At 40.7% G+C, this 23,133-nt stretch overlaps 1 protein-coding gene across 1 annotated transcript in view; it reads right to left on the bottom strand.

Annotated features, from left to right (window-relative positions):
• The window catches only part of zmat4a (zinc finger, matrin-type 4a), a 246,768-nt gene that overhangs the window by 89,716 nt on the left and 133,919 nt on the right, over positions 1 to 23,133 (bottom strand). The window contains exon 4 of the mRNA XM_038306972.1: positions 8,398 to 8,554. Coding sequence (XP_038162900.1) covers positions 8,398 to 8,554 — 157 coding nt within the window. The remainder of the gene's footprint in view (positions 1 to 8,397; positions 8,555 to 23,133) is intronic.

Below are 23,133 nucleotides of genomic sequence, written 5' to 3'. Positions count from 1 at the left end.
CATTATTTCCACAGATGTGTGAGAGGATTGAAGGTGAGCAGCTGTTAGTGGATCACAGCCTCAGCAGACTTCAGCCACCCTGAGGTAAAGAGATGTGTGTGATTAAAATGAAATAAAGAACTTGGTGTCTCCATAGAAAAAAGATCCCCTGCCAGATGTTATGAAGAAATCAATGTTCCCTCATATATCAGGAGTAAAGTAGATAATTACTATTTTATCACGAACTGTAGAAAGCATCAGTAAAATGCAGAATCTGTTAGTTCAATCTCTAACGTTCTGCTCTCTCTGCTTTTTCTCATAGTAGCTTCATCTGGTCTGTTCCTGTTTGGCTGTGACTCCATCCTGGAGAGAAATATCAGCTGTGCTGCTGCCATCAACACCTTTGTTTCTAGATGCTGGAGCTTGGCCTGTTTTCCAATGTAGTCCTGTTTCTCTGACTGTGACTAACTGGATGTGCTCTCTTCATCCTCTGACATGGGAGCTGGCTCGGAGCTCGTCTGCCTGGCTGTGTGTTTCCTGGACGGCAGAGATGGGAAGTAACGAAGTACAAATACTTCGTTACTGTACTCAAGGAGATTTTTCTGATATTTTTACTTTACTTTACTACTTATTTTTATGGCGACTTTTTACTTCTACTCATCTTTTTTACACAAATATCTGTACTTTCTACTCCTTACATTTTAAAAAATTGTCTCGTTACTTTAGTTTTGAATCATTTCAATGGAGTTACCGTTATTATTTTTCACGTCATCAATACCAAATTCAATCTAATTGGATGGGAATCTACGTTGCATTTGACGCACCGCTACAAGATGAATCGACAGATTCGGCGGTATTCATTGGCGGCAAATCATTGCAGCTTGGTGGCGGTGGCGTTAGCATAGTAGCATGGACGACGAGATGATTGAAAATGAACACAACGGAGATCTAGTCCTATTGGCAGACATCCATTTAAAATGTAGGCAACGGCATGAAAAAAGTGGTTTCTACTTTTACTTTTATACTTTAAGTAAATTTACAAGCCTGTACTTTGTTACTTTTACTTGAGTAAAGAAGTTTAATCAGTACTTCCACTTTTACCAGAGTATTTTTTAACACAAGTATCTGTACTTTTACTCAAGTACGGAAAGTGAGTACTTTTGCCATCTCTGCTGGACGGGGCCGCCTGTGGAGCTGGTTGACAGTTGCCTTTTGTATCTATGCTTCTTTTTCTATGTCTGCTTCTGTCTCCTTGAACCCCAGTGGGCCTCAGCAGATGGCCGCTCACACTGAGCCTGGTTCTGCTGGAGGTTTCTTCCTGTTCAAAGGGAGTTTTTCCTCTCCACTGTCGCTACAAGCATGCTTAGTGTGAGGGATTGCTGAAGAAACAATAATTCGATGCAATTAACTGCTTTTCCTTAGATAGAAAACTTTGAATCAATTTCACTGGATGATGGTTGAACTGTAAATTCCTTTGAGATGACATGTGGTGAATTGAATTGAATTAAAAATAAGAAAATCGACCCAAAACTAAACCACAGATCACTGTTGTTTTTATTCTGAGAACATCTAAAATGTTAGGACAGTTAAACAGTTTTTAGTGATGCAGAATGTTGAAACAATGTCTTGTCCTTGGGCAAGACAGAGAGATGGTGCCAGCGTACGGCGTTTCAGTGACTACAATGCAGCTGTACTGTTTTTAAATCCATTTAACTTTAACTTATTTGCATATATATGTGAGAAACCTCTGTTGAAGGACAGCATTTTGCATATTGGGGAAATGTATTATTTGCTATTGCTTGCAGATATGAAAAAATATTTTTTAAAATTAAAGAAAAGAGCAAAGATGCGGAAAAGGGAGAAGAAAGATGGATGGGTCGGAGAGGAATAAAGAACAGTTTTAAATGATTTAGCTTCTGTCCTCAAACAGAAGCTGGATTTAAAACATTTTACTGAAAATCAGCCTTTCAACAAACTGATCAGTTAAAGATACTGTATCTGACTTTTTAAGGCAGAGAATAAGAAATGGACCTTTTTTCAGTCCTCCAACCGTGTTTAGTGTTTTCTGCTTCAGCCATGCAGACCTGATGATTCCTGGTTTTAAACTCAGGATCAGACTAGATGAAAAGAATACTGCAGGGCACAGATAAAGATCAAGCTTTCCTGACTCATTAAGTCTTTAATTTCAGAAAATAGCTCAGCCTGCACAGAGTTAAAATCCATATCAGTTTTAAAATGGAATAAATTGAGATAAATACTCTCTACTATAAAACCTGAAGACATGAAAGATTAAAACAGCATCAAAAAAGAGAAATTACTAGATAATATGCAATAAATATATGACTATTGAAGATAAAAGTTGCTGCTCTTGGAGAGAATTCTCTAAAAATGAAACTGTCAAAGGAAATATTTTTACTTTCTGATTAAAATCCTCAGAGTCATCAGTTCATGAAGAGATTTTACTCAAAAGTCACAAACATTTCCTTTAGATTTGATAAAAGGACCTAAACTGTGGCTGGCACTGTGGTTTTAAGCACCACTGTGTGAACGGTTTTGGATCAATGCTGCTCTGCTGATATAAGCCAGTTGTCGGGCTATTTGCTCCCAAAGCTACTTTAAAGTCTCTTTCCCACTAAAAATGTCTGGGTCGACCCACAAACAATCAGCATTTAGGTCCCTTCCCATTGGCTAAAAAAGCTGGTCTAAACCCTCGCTGGCAGCAGTGTGTACGGTGACGCCATGACACTGGGATAGCGTTGATGATGTCACCAGAGCAACAGAAATCAGGAAAGTAAACAATGGAGAGGATCGTGGAAGGAAGCCAGGGCGTAGTCAGTGTGGTTTATTACTTCTCTCTATTATCTGTCTGAATCCCTCTCAGCAGAGCTGCCGAATGAAAATAAACAGATTTATTTCTGCTTGTTAGATCAGAAGGGACTGGCGCGGTGTGCTGACGTCGGTATGTTGCGTTCAATGGAGTCACGTAATTTAGCAGCTCAACCCGATTCTGGTGATCCCACAGCATGCTGTTCAGAGCGGAGGACATTTTAACGCGGGTTGCTTGTCAAGGAGTTTGGACCGGGTATACTCACGTTAGTGAGCTGTTTCCACTGCCACATAAACTGATTGTTTCCGGGTTTAAAAGCGTTTTTCAGCCAGTGAGAGAAGAGGTACTATAGATGCTGTCGCTAGCAGTTTTACTGCCATGGTTTTGGGAAAGTTTTACCTTAATAGACACTGAAAAATGTCAGGAAAGGACATGTTGTCCATTAACTGCTTTATGCTAAAGATGACATGTTGTTCTCATTATGGGGGGCTTTACTATGAAGCATTAAATTGTATGGATGGATTTATGGATGATAGATCCTTTAGATAATGGAGAAGGGAATATCCAATAATACATGAGAAGTACTCTATTTTATTTTTAAAAACACCACACCTGGACAATACTGGGAAAGTTCCAAGCTCCCCAGAATGTGTGGAACCTGTCATGATCATGGCTCTGAGAGCTGGGATAATTGCTCATTTCATTCACCTGCCTAACTCTGCCTGGTTCCCAATTACTACTCACCTTATCCACCTGCTCCTGCCTCTTTATATACGCCCAGTCCCAGCTCTCAGGGCCAGATTATTGATGTGAGATCATTGTTGTTGATGCTCTAGTTCATGTTCTTGTTCTGGGGGCCAGGGGCCAGTGGTGAGAGAGGTTTTAGTGTTTCGTAGTGTTCGACTGAGTAAGCCTGTTCCTGTCTTATCTCAGGGGAGAGGACGGGTTTAGCTTTTCGTAGCGTTCCTGTTATCCTGACCTGTTCTGCCTCTCTACCACTAAGCCTGTCTGTTTCCATCTGAACGTTCTGCCTGAACCATCTGTGGACTCCCGGAACCCTGAACCAGCCTGTTCCTGTTCTCATCATTATCCCTGATCGGGCTTCTGACTCCTGGACCTCTGAGGCTTCCTGTTCTGATCCGTTTCCCTGTTCTGGCTCGGATTCCTACTTTCCCTGCAGGAATGCAGCATCAGGGACACTCTGGGCGGCGCTCGCCGCATCTAGCTGGCAGCCCCCCCGGCTGGATCCTACCTGGCTCTATTGAGATGGACTGAACTGTTAAACCAGGTAAGTGACTCATATAGATAATCATCCTCAATCAGATTATCATGGTCACTTACCTGTGTTTTTTCTCTAATGAGAGTTTCAAGTGATGGAGGATGCCCCGTCGCTACAGAAATTTCACAGCCCGCTTCTGTTATCTGTGTTCTAATAAAATGCTTTGAATTATCCCACTGTCTGTCTTGCCTACGTTCTGAGCTCTGACAGAACCGTGTCGATGAAATGCCTGAAGATGGACAGAAAGTGCTTCGTTAACGCTACAACAGCCATAACCAAAGGTAATCTGCCCCTTCTATCCTATCACATGCTGCTGTATAGATGTGGACTATGTCCTGAACCTTTCATCATCTTCAGGTGTGTCAGTTCATATCAGACGGACTAGATGATACTCGGATTTCTCCTGTTTGGATTTGGAGGATAGCTGATGTGTTTACAACTACAGAGGATGTTGGCGGCAATGTGGGCGTTGATCAGGCTGCCAGCAGTGGTTGACGCACTAACAAAGGCTGTGAACGAGCAGGACCGTGAGCTGGGCCATATGCTGGGTGAGACTGAACGCAGGCTGGCTGCGGTGGTTGAGCTCAAAGGTGAGATGGGATAACGTCTTTGATGTGCATGCTCGCTTCAAGGCGGAAAAGCCCAACACATTTGGAATATTGAATTCACTGTGTAGAGTGTTGTGCCTGAACGCGTTCATTGAACGAAAGTTCATGAACTCGTTCATATTTTGGGCGAACGTGAACTGAACGTACTGCATTACTGCCTGATGAACGTTATTGTGAACTCGTTCATTCTGGTGTCTGTGAACGGCACGCTCTCTCAGTTCAACTCCGTTCAATAGGTTGCCAGATTTCTATAGAGTCCTCCAGGCGAAACCCCGGCTAAATCACACCGTAAACAGGCCTTAATATGTAGCGGGAAAAACACCCAATCTGGCAACACCAGCTACCAGCGTCGTAGCCTACAGCCCGTGCGTCATCAAAACAAAATGCAGCGTGGAAGCCACAGCAGCATGGAGGCGACCATGGAGGCGACAAAGCAGCAGTATGATCACTTAAAACAGTTTTATGACCAGGTGGTCGGTGAGGATGATGGCAACAATCTTACATTTCTCTGCAAACTTTGCCTGCTGGCTTTCAGTAACATCCAAAGCAAATCTGAAACGGCATATGTACTGAAATGGAATTTCAAATGGAAAAAAATATTAAAATAAAAAAAAAACATTTGCACCTTAAAGACTACTTTCCTATTTTTCTTTTAATAATTCCTCATAAAAAAGACCATTCAAGCAGCACATTTTTCCTGATGTTTTTGAGAATATACTGTAGGGGTGAAAGCTGCAGCTGCTACTAGTGTGAAGTGAATGGACAGCAACAAAGCATTAAAGCAACAATGGGGAAATGCTGTCCCCTCAATGCTAATGTAAACCCTGGTTGGATAAGGATTCAAAGCTGGATATGAAGATGAAATCTGACGCACAGTTTCAGAGTTACAACTGATAAAATAATTGCTGTCTGTGGTTCTACAGTAGGCTATGGTGTAATTGAGCAATATATGAAAAAAAAAAAGAACTATGAACTAGTTCATTTTTTGGAACTGTGATCTTAGTTCAAAATTTTGAATTATGAACTATGAACTGAACTAGTTCATTTTAAAATGTGTGAACTGAACTTTGAACTAGTTCACGTAGAAAGAGAACTTTCCCAACACTGACTGTGTAGAGCCAGCAAGGAAAGACTCAAGGCTGATGGAAAATTCCTGTGCAGCCTGCTCTCAAAACAATAAGTGTTATTTTGAATTCGGCCTCCCCCTTATAATACCTCCCCTGGATGTTATCGGAAAAGGGCACAGAAGAACTGCTCCCCCCACTACCCGCGAACAATGGCCTGAGGACAGCGTTCATGGACAAATTGAACACACAACACACACACAACTAATGCTAAAATGTCAGATTGACTTTCATGTGGCTCCAGCCTCCAATGTCTCTGCTGAAATGTTTGTCTACTGTTTTTATGCGCTTTTCTTGTGCTGAGTTTTTTTTTATATCAAACTGTATATGTTTTTTTCCCCTCTCGCTACTTAATGCGGCTCCTATTTTTCCACACAGATAAAGGCAGCGCTTTAGGGAACCGCCTCATGTGGGGCCTTTTGCTGCCATGAGAACACGGCAGCATTCTGCGACACGCATGACCTCAGAAAATCGTTCCCCCTGTCAGCCCCCCCACCCCAATGTATGAGATGAACGGTTTGTACTGAAACTGAAATCTCAATTACAAATGGTAAATGGTAAATGGCATGTACTTATATAGCGCCTTTATTCAAGTTAGGAGACTAGACCAAAGCGCTTTACACTACATTCATTCACCCATTCACACACACTGATGGTGGCAGGCTACATTGTAGCCACAGCTGCCCTGGGGCTCACTGACAGAAGCGAGGCTGCCGTACACTGGCGCCACCGGGCCCTCTGACCGCCATCAGTAGACAATGCAGGTGAAGTGTCTTGCCCAAAGACACAACGACAATGAAAGTCTGAGTCGGGGCTTGAACCGTCAATCTTTTGATTTCAGGGCAAACTCCTACATCCAACGCCACTGTCGCCCCAGTGTAGGGCTGCAACTAACGATTATTTTAAAAATCGATGAATCGGCCGATTATTTTTTCGATTAATCGACGAATCGGAAAAAAAATATTTTACTTTATTTCAAAATAAACATTTTAAACAGAACAAACAAGCACACAAGTACAGGTTGCTCATTAACTGACTGGTGCAATATGAAAAATAAATGTTTGTGTTAAAACTACGCAAACTTACATGAGAAATGTAGCTGTACATCCACAAAATATAGGCTACTTTGTTTCATAAAGCGCAAAAAAAGACATTTTTGTTTTTAAAGCCCCTAAGGGGTTCAAACAATAGGCCCCCCCATTTCAACAAATGAGGTTTTTTTAGACTAGAAGAGTTCTGCCTTTTAAGACAGGAAAGTATAGCAGTTAAAGTTGCTACTTGAGAAAATACTGAACCATAGAGATAAAAATAGCCCTGTGATTCAAATTATAAATTGTATTTGGAATAAAAATGAGAGAACTAGGGGTGCTAAAAAACACATCCTCCAAAGACAGATATTTACATGGGAATGTGGCAGATAATTAATTGACATATTACTGATCTTGCTGGATTTTATTCTGCTTTACTTCCATAAATTGCAGGATCTTCTTTACTTTATCTTTGCCAGAAGATTTAAACTTTCAAAGCCTTGCCCTCATAATTTGCAAGTTAATTTATTTATAAAGTAAATATAAACGCTCCTTAAGCTAATTCAAATGAAATTAAAAGTAAAATAAGTAGCCAACCTTATCACTGTCTGTAACCTACTAACACGGTAAGGAAAGCATCAGATGAGCTACCTGAGAAACTAACGTTACGTTTCCCCACTTTAGAACCAAACAAACATGGTGGTTCCGTGCCATGTTCATTTGTTTTGACAAAAGTTGCATGTTACGACTTTTCTCGCTTTACAAAGCGCAGGCTATTTTAATTATTGTGATCAATTTGCGCCGTCAATCCCGGCGCATGCGCGCTTCATTTGCAGTCTGGACGCTGAGGGTAAACATCCTGCGGCTCTGACTGCAGCGCTGAGAGGGACTCCTGCGGGAGAACGGGGTTGGGATGGGGGAGGCGCCCCACGGCAGAGTAGGACGATACATGCTTTCACGTAAGAGTCTCCAAAAGCCGCCAGTGACACCGTAAAAAGTCGCCAGATTTGTCGCTATTCGCTTTTTTGAAAAATAGTCGCTGGAGGGGTCTGAAAAGTCGCTGAGTTGGCAACACTGCACCTGCGGCGCTGACTCGCTCTGCCATATTTTTTCTTCTTCTCCCGTTTCAGTCAAGTGGATGTGATGACGGCGGCGGCGGATGACGCATTAATCGTGCGACACAACTAATCGATGATGAAATTCGTTGCCAACGCTTTTAAAAGTCGATTTTTATCGATTCGTTGTTGCAGCCCTAGTTCAGACACATGCAAATTGTAGTTGACATTAAAGAAATTGATTGATTGATGCCCTCTTTACTCCACATAAACGGAGAAAAATTTAAAAAATCCATCAGCCATTTCTTTAGTGAGAAGTAGAGAAAAAACAACGGAGGAAACAGTGAGAGCTGAGATCTCTACTCTGATTGGTAGATTAGCTGAGACACCAAATATCTTTGACTCCTGTCTGACTGTCACACATCAAGCAGCACATTGCTTCTCGTTCACCATAACGCTCCTATCATCCTGCCAGTGGCAGTGAAAGGAGAATCTACCTTTGGTTATGATGGCCGGCTGCTCTCCCAGCAGCAGTCTGAGCCTCTTGGCGTGGATTTTCCCCTGGTAGTGGGACTGCGCCACCACTGCTGAGGTGAAGGACATGTTACACAGCGTGCAGCATTTGTTCTTGTCCACATCGCCCTCATCGCTGCCCTAGAAAGGAAAAGGAGATGCAGAGGTTACCTCTGAATGATGATGCATCAAATCAAATGTTTTAAAAAACAGAAATTGTTCAGGTAGTACCAATGTTGTCTTTTTTTTTAAATTTCCACCCATGTTCAGACGGATGGGTAATGACTGCCATCTTCTCTGCTCAGCATTGCAGGTTTGATTTCTTATTCGTTTTTTAAATGTTTTACTGGTGATGTTAAATGCTCCAGCATCGCTTTCTTGACCAACTCAGATTTAAGATTTATTTATGAGTTTAACGTTCATCCAATCAAACTTATGATCTCCTTTAGCTGACTGCAGCTTTGTTTACCTCTGTTTGGGTTTTACTGGTGGTTCCAGATTGAATTTAATGGGAATAAAACTCCCTTTTCTTGGAGTCAGTTCCCTGGCAAATATTAACTTATGCTTCAATCCATTTTTTATTTTATTTGTATTTTAAATCTAAAGCCCTCCACTTAGAATTTTTTTACTTTTATCTGAAGTTTGTTTTTATAAACTTTTTAAATTTTTGAGCTGAAAATGTTGATTGTTGACTGGCAAAACATAAATAATAAAAAGAAAGTACACAGACAAAAGATTTACGTCAAACATTAAGTAAGAAATAAAACTATTAAAGCTGCTACTAACAACTCTCTCTTTTCTTTTCCTCATAGTAGCTTCATCTGGTCTGTTCCTGTTTGGCTGTGACTCCATCCTGGAGAGAAATATCAGCTGTGCTGCTGCCATCAACACCTTTGTTTCTAGATGTTGGAGCTTGGCCTGTTTTCCAGTGTAGTCCTGTTTCTCTGACTGTGACTAACTGGAGGTGCTCTCTTCATCCTCTGACATGGGAGCTGGCTCGGAGCTCGTCTGCCTGGCTGTGTGTTTCCTGGACGGGGCCGCCTGTGGAGCTGGTTGACAGTTGCCTTTTGTATCTATGCTTCTTTTTCTATGTCTGCTTCTGTCTCCTTGAACCCCAGTGGGCCTCAGCAGATGGCCGCTCACACTGAGCCTGGTTCTGCTGGAGGTTTCTTCCTGTTCAAAGGGAGTTTTTCCTCTCCACTGTCGCTACAAGCATGCTTAGTGTGAGGGATTGCTGAAGAGTCAATGAGTCGATAAAATCAACAGTTTTTTCTTAGATAGAAAACTTTGAATCAATCTGACTGGATGATCTGGTGAACTGTAAAGTGCCTTGAGATGACGTGTTGTGAATTGGCGCTTTAGAAATAAACTGAATTGAATTGAACAACGTGCAACAACCCTCTAACTAATTTTAAATCTGTGATCATATTAAGCCGGGCATACACTGTGCAATTATTTCAATCGTTGCACGCAGCTACAGCTCACACTGTACAACCAAACCACAGGGTTTAAAAGTTCACAGCTCACCATGTTTGTTCTCACACTGTGCGACCCGACACTCTGATGCGATCTACCTGCTCACACTGTACGTCTAAAACCTGGTGGGTCTCAGCTCCGCAGTGAGATGGAGCTACTTGGACTCGTCTATCCGGAAGCCAAACGAGTAGCAGAGGAATATGAAGCTCGCTAGAGTGAAACGCGCTGCCTTGGATATTTGTGCTGAAATCCCTTAAACAGAAAAGGCAACGATGTATTTGGACAAAGACATGGCTGAGCAAACGTGGGTACTACGGTCTGTCAGTTTGACGGAAAGAACTCGTTCTCGTGTGCTCGTGTACTCGTGACACGTCATCAGCCTCACCCCGAGTACCGTTCCAATTCTCGAGAACGCCAGATCGAGAACGCACCAAATCCCCGGATGTTGTTCTGGCCCCGCCCTCTTTATCGAGCATGCATCAGAGCAGACTTGTGCGTTCTTCAGACTGACCGCTTCCCCAGAATGCCCCGCGGCCGCAGCTTGATTCCAGACAGCGCTCACAGTGTTAAGTTAAACATTCCCTTTTCTGCTGCTGTTGTTCTTCAAAAGTACGTTTTGAAATCGTTTGAGGCGATAACATTATACATTGAAGCCTCCCTGTGTGGTCTGTTTACAGAGTTAGTGCGAAATTTAAAAAAAAAGTCCGACGTTGAGCGGACCAGAGTGACCAGCAGACCTCCGAGGGTAACCGCAGCCAGGGCTAATGTTACCCCGTCTGTGGTGCACTTCTCTCGGTCTAGTTATGTGTGAACTACCGCTCGTTCTGATCAGGGCCGGCGATTGCTATAGGCGAGCTAGGCAATTGCCTAGGGCGACAAATGTGTTGGGGGCGCCCTCTAGCGTCGCCCTTAGGCTTACTTCCCATTAATCATAGAATTAGAAAAAAAAGCGAATTAAACCGGTTATGAAGCGTCCGTCAGTTTGACTTAACCTTACGTATATATAAATAGCAAAATATGAACAAATAAATATACCACCGTTTTTTTATTTATTTTTTCACATTTAAGAGAACATCGGAAAAGATTCTGATCACTTTTCAAGCGCCCTCCAACCCGGAAGTCGTGACGTAAGAACGGGAGCGTTCATGGCGATCTACTGCACTAAATGCGATAGCCAAAACGAGAAATCTGAAAGCAAAATTTCGACTTCAACCGAGCGATTCCTACCAGGAGACCATTCTGATGTATCGGAGGAAGAATATTTGTGTCTGGAGCCTGTTATGCCCAAAAGTGCATGCCTGCCGAAATATGCATCCCCAGTCGCGGGAGCGCGCCTCGCTCTGTTGAACTGCATATCGACGAGGAAAACGGATTAAAATATGTTCAATGGAGCTTAGGTTCTTATATTAATGATATAAAAACGTTTAAAATACCTCTTGTGGGAAAAAATTTGTGGTTATTTGGCAGATTAATTTACAAAAGTACGGATTTTTTGAACAACATTAAATCCAAAGATTTTGACCATGGTACGGCTGATTTATTTGTTGTGGTCTCTTGCTATTTACACACAACACTAAACCGTGATAGCCGACGTGAGTTTGGAGTTTGCAAAGGTTTCTCTGAAGTGGAAAATCAAACGCGCATCTACACAGCACAGCGTTCACAGACCAGTGAGATGCGTTCGCTGCGCGTCAGAAAGCTATGGTGCATTCAGGAGCATTGGAACATTTTAAACTTACAAGAATGAGGCATAAAACAGAACTGTATTTTACTGAACTGTATTGTATTTTTTTTTTTTGTTTGTTTATGCATCTCACTGGTCTGTGAACGCTGTGCTGTGTAGATGCGCGTTTGATTTTCCACTTAAGAGAAAGCTTTGCAAACTCCAAACTCACATCGGCTATCACGGTTTAGTGTTGTGTGTAAATAGCAAGAGACCACAACAAATAAATCAGCCGTACCATGGTCAAAATCTTTGGATTTAATGTTGTTCAAAAAATCCGTATTTTTGTAAATTAATCTGCCAAATAACCACAACTTTTTTCCCACGAGAGGTATTTTTAAACGTTTTTATATCATTAATATAAGAACCTAAGCTCGTTTGAACATATTTTAATCCGTTTTCCTCGTCAATATGCAGTTCAACAGAGCGAGGCGCGCTCCCGCGACTGGGGATGCATATTTCGGCAGGCATGCAGGGCATAACACCTGGAGATTAGATGAATGGTAGAACAAGTTTTTTCTTTAACAGTTCAAACATTTTTTTGTATGTTGACATCATTTTTTTCTCAGTATATATGCAGCAGAATTATGTGCTATATTATTAGCTTGAGAATGGGTAGAAGATACTAATATAAATTAAATATTTTGTAGTGATTATCTGCATTGAGTATTCAAAAGGGATGTACAAATAATCATCAAAATATATGAAGTTATGGCTGTTCATCATAGAATATGTGAACAAAAAAAAACAACAACTTCAAACTTTTAATTTTGTAATGGTATTCATAAAAGCACTTTTGTTTGTAGAGGGTTAATCCTTTCTTTAATCACTAATCAATGTCAGAAATCAGGGTAAATATACCTGATATATTTTATTTAGAGGAAAATTTTGTTTATCTCATTTCTATTTATGTTCAAATGATTTAATTGAACTGGAACAGAAAATTTAATTTAATGTTTATCAATTACTTTTTTATGTAGTCCTTGGTTGAAGAATTTCTTAAATTTATTATTTTTTATTGTTATTTGGTAATTTCTGAAATTGATTTATTTAATATTTGTTTAATGTGTGTTAAATTTGTTAATTGTCTGAAATAAATTCATTCAATGATTCAATCCAGTTTTTTAGTTATACTTTACCTACGTGTCCTTACAGATGGTTGAAAGTGTTTTTGCACAGTCCTAACTTTGAGTGTGTAATAAATTATTTAAAATAATAAAAAAGAAAAGGTACTGAAACCTATTCTGGTATTTGTCTATGCATCACTCCATGCTAAGTTACAGTTTTTTCTGAATGCTTAAACACAACCTTGTTTCTTATAGCACAATTTCTAAAACTATTAATACTTATAGCAAATCCACTCACTGAGTTCACAAAACTAAAAGAACAAACACTGCTTTGCACTCAATTTGCAATTTTGTAACACACACTTTGCACAACTGTAGGCACAATTCACCGCACAGCACTCTTTGTGGAACTGTAAACACAACACAATGAAGCACTAAACAGATGCTGAAAACAGTACTGGTATTTGGCACGGCAAAATTGATGGGGTGGGGGTGGGGGGGGGAGGGGTGGGGGGGTCGCGCAAAACTCAATCTCGCCTAGGGCAACCAAAGGGCTAGAACCGGCCCTGGTTCTGATGGCGGTTTTTTGCGGTTCGGTTATTTTTTTTAATGTTTTTTAAGCTTTAGAAATTAAAAATACTGTTTTCAAAATGTTTTGTGTAGGGAATAAATAGTTTTGACTGGTAAAGAAATGCTAAAGAACGTTGCATGTGATGACGTCACGCGTACGCTTCTGTTCCAATACACATACGTGCTTGCGTGCTCGCGTTCTCGTCAAGTCCGATCTTCCTCGTTCTCGCCAAGAACGGACTTCACGAGAACGCGAGTACGTACTCCATTTCACTCATTGCACCTCCGCCATGCTGCTTTGTTTTCGTCGAAGAGAAAGAAGAAGAAGAATCCTTGTTTGCCAATTGAGCGATTTGCCCATGACCACCTTACGACGGCCCACTGAATTTCACACGTTTGATTTCCTCCGACCTTATGATTCCTGATGGGGACGTGGTCATAAGAGGCTGATGGCCCCTCCTTACCCCCTGTATACTACACCACGCATCATCAGGCTGAAAGTTGGCCCGATCGAAAAATTCTCGCACTACGGGAAAATCGGCCCGAAAAGGGAAAAATGTTGACAACAAGTCGTTATCATGTCAGGATTCTGCCATTCCTGCTATTTTTCAGTTTTCAGTCACACTTTGATTTATGCCATTCTGTGTTTTCTAGGTCTTCGGTTTCATTTCCATTTTTCGTCATTCTAGTTGTCTAGATATATTTAAGCAGTGTTGTATTTTTTGAGCTACTCTCTGTCGCCCCCTTGTGCCACGCTCCCTTCCCTTCTAGTAGCCTCTAACCACACCTGCTCCCTATCAGCTGATTAGCCCATTCTTTGTTCTGTCTCCCATATATACACCTCCTGTTCAGTTCCTCATCGCTGCCTCCTAGTCATAAGTCTAAGTCACTATGAGGAACAAATTAACCTCAGCAGTTCTTCTGGCCTTTATTAACATTTATCGCCAAGTTGTTCTGCACCATAAACGTCATGAGAGCTTCCTTCTATGTCTTTGGTTATGGTTTTTCCGCTAAGGGGGTGATACTTGCTCTGATATTGCTCTAGCAAAGCAACTACCCACCATGTTCATAAATGACATGTACTGCTTCAGATTCACATGAGGGGAGACCAAAGCACTGGGACCGCGGCGGGATGTAAATGGAGCCGATGCCTCTGTATTAAGGGCAGATAGTGTGGCCCATTCCGCTGATGGCGGGAAGCTCCGAGAGCTTCAGAGTACGCTGCACCAAAAGCCCATTACCCTTACAGGCAGAATGTTCCAGGTGACTGATGTTTGTGTCTTTACAGAAGAGGCAGGGGCGGTCCCGGTGGTAGCTCCGATGGAGAAGGAAGAGATGAAGGTAATCACCAGAAGTGGGTTTAATCTTGTTTAGATAACTATTTATGGTTAAAACTGGGTCCAGGTGATGAATCAATGCTTCCCTCCAGCTGAAGGTCAGAGGACGACCTTCTAGGTCACAGCAAAGCATGTAGACAGCTGCTCCTGTTCATGGATTTATCATCTTTGGTTAGGAGTAGAAACTTGTAGAGGTTTCTACACTTTGTAGAAAATTAAAATAGATTTTTTTGTTTTTATTTAGAAGGCTACCCAATTGGGAAAACGTGCCCCGCAGAGCTCTCCTCTATGACTTTAATTAAAGTGGTGCTGAAGATGTAGCTGTAATCGAAGCTTATTCACCTCATTTATTAAGTGGTTAGATAATTCACTGATAACACATGTATTCATCTTTATTCAATTTAGACAGTAAGCAAACTAATTAAAATCCCAAATGTGAGAAATAAGCCTTTTTTTACATTTTCATTTAGAATGCTGGAGGAGAGCCAGAACAGAAATGCTGCCAGCTGGCGCTGGCTCTGCGTTAGAGCCTTTAAACACTTCAGTGTTTCCTTTCTGCAATCTGGGATTTCAGCAGCACTCAATTACTTTCAGCAGCACTCAGTCTCTTTCCATTAGCCAGCAGAAGGACTCTTGTGTTTTCTGCATGGATCTATATGGGGGAACTTTTTTCTTCTGCCAACAGAAAGGCACAAATAGCAAAACGATATGATTGGTCATCACTCACCAGGCTTGTCAAAGTGACAAATGTACCATTTTATTTGACATTTTAATCAGTTTTCTGCTAGGTGTAGAAATGCATGGGTCTATGTCTGCATAAAATTAACAATTTTTTTACTAGATTATAAAATAACCAGGGGGAAGAAAAAGAAATGCATCCAGAGTGGGTAGTAAACCAGCAAGGAAATTCATTTTGCTCTTTTTGTTGTTTTAAGAGGCAAGCTTCAACATTTTAGACTTCATTCATTAGATTTTTATCACCTGTACTGTTTTTCTCTTGTTCTTAAAAGAGAAATATTTTTAATGGACGCATGGAGCAGCCTTTAGTGTCTCATCTGGCAGCAGGAAAGCTGGACTAAATAACCTAATCTGCTGATTATATCAGCATTAAAAGAGCTTGGATGGAACCATGCATTCAGCTCACAGGACAATAGATATCAGAATACTGGGTTCTCCAAAAGGACAGAAGGTTTATCAGCAGTGTTAGGCACGTTACTTTGAAAAAGTAATTAGTTATAGTTACTAGTTACTTTTTCCAAAAAGTAACTGAATTAGTAACTGAGTTACTCCACAATAAAAGTAACTAGTTACTAGTAAAAGTAACTATTGCGTTACTTTTGCGAGTGTATGAAATTAATAACTGGGCGAGCACAGGGCGGCTGTTACGCGCCTTTAGCGAGCATGCGCGTTTCTTGCCGCCTGCGCTGTGCGGAGATGCAGGGGAAACCGTATCTGATGGGGAAACGCAGCTCGACGTAACACCGGTATTTCCATCTGGAAAACGCTGTTTTGCTGCTGGAGTCCTCCTCACTCTCCATCCTCCCCTCTCTCATGACGCGCGCACGAGTCCTATCATGAAAAAAGGTTAATTATGCGACCTGAGTAACGTGCAGTAACGGGGTGTCGGCAATTGTAACTGCGTTATAGTTACAGTAAGAGTAATCATTTTGATTACTCGTTACTAAAAAAAGGTAACGGCGTTAGTAACGCCGTTACCTATTTTTAGTAACACCGTAACTTTCAACGCCGTTACTCCTCCCATCACTGTTTATCAGTAACAGCTTTTATTTCAAACTTTCCTTTGAAGAATCTGTAAATGATCCTAGCTTTTATCTCCATCTCTGGTGCTGTTAATGCTAGAAATGTTTTCAGACGGTTAGACAGCAGACAGCCAGCAGGCCGCGACTCCATTCGTCAGAGGATTGATGTCTTTATATAAACCGTTTCAGTACAAAAACGAATCCCAACATCATTTAAAGGTACACTATGCAACCGGTGTTGATTTTCCAGCGAGGCTCCCCCCAGAGGGCGAAAATAAAAGTGCACTGTCGTAAATATGCTCAGCTGTTCTCCTGGGCCATTTCTCAATTGACGAGAACGCGAGTACGTAATCGCGTTCTCGTCAAGTCCGTTCTTGGCGAGAACGCAGGAAGATCGGACTTGACGGGAACGCGAGCACGCAAGCTCGCAAAACGTATGTGTATTGGAGCAGAAGCGTACTCGTGATGTCATCACATGCAACGTTCTTTAGCATTTCTTTAACAATCAAAACTATTTATTCCCTACACAAAACATTTTGAAAACAATATTTTTTATTTCTAAAGCTTAAAAAACATTTTAAAAAAATGACCGAACCGTGGGTATAAAACCAGCAATGGCGGGCCGAATTAAAGCAAAAAAAACGCCATCAGAACGAGCGGTAGTTCACACTAGACCGAGAGAAGTGCACTACAGACGGGGTAAATTTAGCCCTGGCTGCGGTTACCCTCGGAGGTCTGCTGGTCACTCTGGTCCGCTCAACGTCGGACTTTTTTTTTTAATTTCGCACTAACTCTGTAAACAGGCCACACAGGGAGGCTTCAATGTATAATGTTATCGCCTCAAACGATATCAAAACGTACTTTTGAAGAACAACAGCAGCAGAAAAGGGAATGTTTAACTTACCACTGTGAGCGCTGTCTGGAATCAAGCTGCGGCCGCGGGGCATTCTGGGGAAGCGGTCAGTCTGAAGAACGCACAAGTCTGCTCTGATGCATGCTCGATAAAGAGGGCGGGGCGAGAACAACATCCGGGGATTTGGTGCGTTCTCGATCTGGCGTTCTCGAGAATTGGAATGGTACTCGGGCTGAGGTTGATGACGTGTCACGAGTACACGAGCACACGAGAACGCTCAAGAACGCATATTGAGAAACGGGCCTGGTTTCTCCGTCAAGCCAGGCGCGGTTGTTTTGAGCTTAGCAGACAGGCGAACGCAACGAATCACCATGTCTACTGCGGTAAGCGACTATTTTGTTCCAATTTTCGAGTTTGAAAATTCTCGCTGGTTCCGCCATGATAATTGCACAAATATCGCCACTGCGCTTGCAACGAGCATGCCCTTCTCTGGAGGCGTGTAGCAGTTGTGGCCGTAAAGCAAGACCGACTCTCGCGATGCACGAGACTTCTGAGCCTGTGGGTGCGGGCCGAGGGCTCCTGCAATTGCAAGTACGGTATTTCCCCTACAGACCACCAGGGCGGCCGAGAAACTCATTTAGACTCATTTAATCATCCAAAACGTTATGGAACACATTCATTAACTGAAAAAAGTTGCATAGTGTGCCTTTAATGAACAGAAATGACAATGTGATCCTAAAAAGTTGACAGAAACACGTCAGAATAAAAGAAAAATTCATTAATTCTTTCTATTTTCACGAAGCAAAAGCTTAATGTGGTTCTTTCCATTCACCTGCTATGATGTGACAGCAGAAAATGATTGATTAGATGTGAGTGGACGCTCTGAAGCCAGTTTCTGCAAAGGCAACCAAACTTCACGACCTACAGCAGAAGGAAAAGAGTTTTGCACACAAAGATCCTCGTTCCCATTGGTCAGAACTTAAGCAAGAAATTGAGTAAAACTTCTCCTTGAGTCCTGCATGCAGTATCCCTGTTTTGCATATTTTGACTATTTATTTTATTTATTATTTTAACAGAAAATGTAAATTTTTGAAGGCGATCTAAAAAGAATGTCTACTGAAAACCTTCTAGTGGGTTTGTTAGGGCTGATGATATGCAGCTTATCACTGATAAAAGCTGCTTCTGCCAACGTATAAAACTGTATGATTTATCTACCATTTACCTACTTTATTCTTTTTATTGCCTTTATTTACAACATACCTTTTATAGAAAACAACCATGTTTTGCTTGGAACAAATTATACGTTTCAGATTAAATGTGGTGATTAAAGCACCTCAAGGATATTTTTGATCTATGGTTTGCGACATGCAGATCTTTTTTCCTTTCATTTATGTAGAGTACATAAAGAAGCACTGAAATTATTTTTTAGATTACACATAAATAGGTTAATCAATTCCCTGGAAAAAAGGAATAGGATTAATCCGGTGATAACAACCGAGGAGTATAAAATCTGAGGCCATTCTAGTAGGGCTGTCAAAAGTATCGATACTCAAAAAAGTATCGATACTGAAACGTTGTATCCGGATACAATACTCGTTTTTAAAAGTATCGACACAGTGCTACCACCAGTGGCACCTGTTTTGTAAGACGTGCAGCTGCTGAGAATTATTTTTGTTTCTTAACCGGTTTGGCTAGCGTCATTGTTATGTCTGCAAAGCATAGCCAAGGAAGGAAAACTTAATTTTAATTTTAGAAGTTTTTTATCAAGCTTGCTTAATATTGTGGACAGCAAACAACCTCAAAATATTGTTCTTATTGTTTATTGTATTTATTTATTGTATTTTATTTATTAATGAAAATATTTCTGTAGAATTTTGGAGTCTTATTGAAAATGGTATCAGGTATTGAATATTTTCCTTAGTATCGGTATCGAGTTAAAAAGTTTAGTATGGTGACAACTAGGGGTGTAAATCACATCCATCATGGTGATTCGATTCAGTATCGATTTCCTGACCAAACGATTCGATTATTTTTGATACTCAAGAATACACCACGATTCGATTAATCGATTAATCGGTTAATTTTTTTTTTATTATTATTATTTTTTTTACACCTTACAGGCTAAACAAAGTTTCAAGTTTGAAATAAATCAATGAAAGCTGTCATATCATTATGCATTTTCTTTAGAAACAACAGCAAATAACAGAAGTAGAAAAGTTGCATCAAAAAATACTGCAAAAATACTGCAGAATATCAGTGTAATGAGTTCAATGCAATACCTCGGCTCCAGAGAAACTGTCCAACATATTTTTTTAGAATGTAATAAATTTACTCAGGAAAGAGAGATGTTGCGTAGAGAGTTAGACAGGAATAAAAATAAACTACATATAAGGGAATTGTTTCAAAGGTCATCTGGGGATGTAGTTTTTGGGAGTATTTTTAATTTTCTAAGAAGAACGGGTATTTTAGGGAGAATATAATAGTTTGTCTGGTCCATACTCCATTCTGGAAGGTGGCGGTAATGCACCTATAAGTTGTTTGCCAACCGCCATTAAATAAAAGAAGAAGAAGAAGGCTCCAGAGTGTCGACGTCACCGCGCCCTTGAGAGACGCTACGCTGCTCCTCTCCCAGATTGTAGCTGACCGCAAACAGTGCAGCAGACAGGAGGCCGGCTTGTTTTGTTTTTATGACCGAAATTGCGGAAAACAACTGGTGAAGTTTGACCCGCTAGAAGAGCGAGGTGCGCGAGAACGCTGGGACCCTTTTTCCACCTGGATCTCCGCTCTTTTTGGCCCTCATGTCCCTCCGTCGTCGGACTAAACTCGCCCCCACTTCCTCGCCGCCTCGGCCATATCTAGACCCACAGCGTGTAGCTCAGACCACGCTTCAATACTGAGCATAATTTAAAAATGTCTGCATCAAGCTCACTGCAACACACTGCTGTAAGAGTATAACCAGGAAGTGAGGTAGGAGGGCAAAATAGGTTTAGCGCCACCGCAGCACGGGAGGGAGAATTACGCCCAGGAGCAAATGGATAAAAATAGACCGGAGGAAAAAAAAAAAAAACATGAATCGATTCTCTTGCGGATGTGTCGATGCATCGGATCGTCGGCTTTTGGATCGATGCATCGATACAAAACGATTATTATTTACAGCCCTAGTGACCACCCTACATTCTATACTGATCATTTATTGGGATGATAACATCCGAAGCGGCTACAAAAAGCCATTTAGTATTTAATTTGTGATGGAAGACAAAATCAACATGAGGAGGAACCCCATGAGATGATGAACAGGTTCTATACATTAGAACGTTTTTAGACTTCATCATCACCTGTTGCCAGATGATTTCACCTAAATAGATCCATTGATCCACCACCATTCAAGCAGTTAACTTGTTTTTTGGCGTGATGTTATCGTTGTTATAACAGTCTATGGCAAGCTGTTTAAGTACGTATACCAAATATGTATTCCTGATGTCTGAAAAAAAATTTTTCCCTCGTCAAAATGATCATTTCAAGCAAAATTACATTCGTCACATCTAGAATAAAGATTCTGGATGACTAGAAATGAATTTCAGATCTCCATATTCCTGTTGTTAGTGGTCAGCATTTTAATTATTTTAAATATGAAGAAATGTATTTCAGTTAACATAAACATATATTCAGTCAAGCTGATACATGGTACAAAATGGCACTTAAAATGTGTAAGAATTTCTGAAATTCAGTTTCTGCTGCATAAATGTAATTTAGAAAATATTTTATTAGAGTTAGGTCTAGGAGAGTGACTGTGATCAGGAAGAGTCTAATTTAGTGATCTACAAATGAAATAATAAATGAATGTAAAAACTGCCTGCCATAGTCCACTTCATATAAACCTAAGAATTAACTTGTGCAACAATCTTCTCCATCATCTTCCTCTCCTTTGCAGCTGTTGCTCTGTTTCTAAAGCCATTTTTTTCTGCATTGAATCTCTAGTCTCAGTCTGGTAAAATAGGCACTTCCTGTTCCCTTTTGTCATGGCGACTCGTCCAATCTGGGCTCCACTCATAATGGTTTTTCAGAATTTCTCACACACGTTTGTTACGCGACTCTAAATGGATTTAATTAGGGAAGCTCACAGCTTCTCTAAATATGAAACTAAAAAAGTCAGAGTTTACTACCTTAGGCTAGATCAATTCAGAGTTGAGGATTTAAGTCTGGGTTTGTTAAACCGGCTTACTGAAACGATCTCCTGGTTAAGAAGCACTATGAACATTACATTTATGCTGTTATTACAGCTGCAAAACCTTGGGAGTGGACCGAGTGGTTCTGCTCCAGTGGTTTGGTTCACCTCCTTAGTCATAACGCTGTTACTGTTCTGATTTTATATCAACCCATAACTGAACATCACAGGATTAACTTTAAATAAAAATCATTCAAAAGCAGTGAGAATTTGCTGAAGTAGGTCCTCTATAAAGGTGATCAGGTTGGTTTTAGTTTAAAATGAAACCGAATCAACAACTAATGAAGAATCTGCAGAACAGAAATCAGCCATGAATTAATTTATCCCTCTGGTCCCAATAAAAGCTGCTGTTATCAGATTAGCACAGGTGGCGCCCAGTGAAGGTACTCCTTTCTACATCATTAGGCACCCAGCGTCATCAGCTGAGGGTCATGTGACCCATGCAGGAACGTTTGGTCTATTACAACATGAAAGCATGCTTTTCAAATAGCACTAAAGCTGGAGGCTAATTAAGCTAATTAATGATTTAGGTAATGACACGGCAGCTTAAAGAGGCAGGTGAAATCCCCACATAAGATCACAGCTACATCACAGAGCAGCAGTTTTATACGATAGAAAAAAAGCTTTTGGCTCAAGAGTGAGAAGCTTCCCTTCAGAGGAAACTATCTATTGTGTGAAAGGGTCTGAGCTGAAGAGAGATAAAACATTTATCTGATAAAAAGGTGAGTGAAATGAAATCAATGGAGGAAATGTTTTAGGTTTTTCAGTTATTTTTGTTGCATAAGTCGAAATTCTCCAAATCTGCTAAAAAAAAACACTATGGCAACACAGAGTCTCTGTTACACAAAAAATAAAAAAATAAAACAATTTTTGGCATTTACTTAATCATATTTAGTTACTTTAACATTTTTTTTTTCATTTTAGCAGGGTAGGACATAAAATGATTGTGTTAAAGTAACTAAATATGCTTAAGTTAATGCCAAAAGCGGCTGCATTAGTTGTGTGTTTATATCTCAGGACTTTTAAAAAGCAGCGATAACTTTGGTATTAAAAAAAAAAGGTTTATTTATATTCATGTGAATTCCTTTGGCTAAAGGAGCAGAAAATATAGAAAGGGCCTCCTGTAAGGCTCCCTCAGTGCTGCCCGTATTAACGAGGCGTTGCTGCTGGGAATGAAAACACACGGAAAAAAACTGAAATCTCAATAAGTCATTTTTTCTTGAACTGAGAAGGTAAGTGTGAAACTTTGCCAATGGAGCAAAACAATTGCATTGTCTTATTTCAAGTGCACATTATCTAATTATCTTATTTTAAGAGTAAATATACTCATTATCTACTTAAATTATGGGTAAATACACTTAATTTAAGAAATCTTGACTTATTTCTAGATCATTTTTGCAGTGCACCGGCACTAAAAGTGATCCAGTTACAAACTGGAGAACCTAATGAAGTATGACAAGGCTTTAGATCTTCAAATCTTAAAGAGACAGATGTTTACTCTGGACGTCTTCCACACACAAGCAAACTTAAGGGCTGGTTATCGTCCCGCAGCAGTGTGTCGCAGTTAGCTTGTTGCAGGAATGACGCAGATATTTTTGACTTATGCCCAAATTTGCCCAATATTGAAGTGTGGTCAGCGCTGTTATTCTACGCCACAGCGCGAGAGGGACAATCACAAACTAGCTAGGATTGTGGGTGTGGTGGATGGC

This window comes from Cyprinodon tularosa, unplaced genomic scaffold, assembly GCF_016077235.1.
Source record: "Cyprinodon tularosa strain WSP-4 unplaced genomic scaffold, ASM1607723v1 ctg599, whole genome shotgun sequence".
NCBI classification, from domain to species: Eukaryota; Metazoa; Chordata; class Actinopteri; order Cyprinodontiformes; family Cyprinodontidae; genus Cyprinodon; species Cyprinodon tularosa.
Note: the sequence above shows the minus strand (reverse complement) of the source record. Positions and strands in the feature narration are given on the sequence as shown.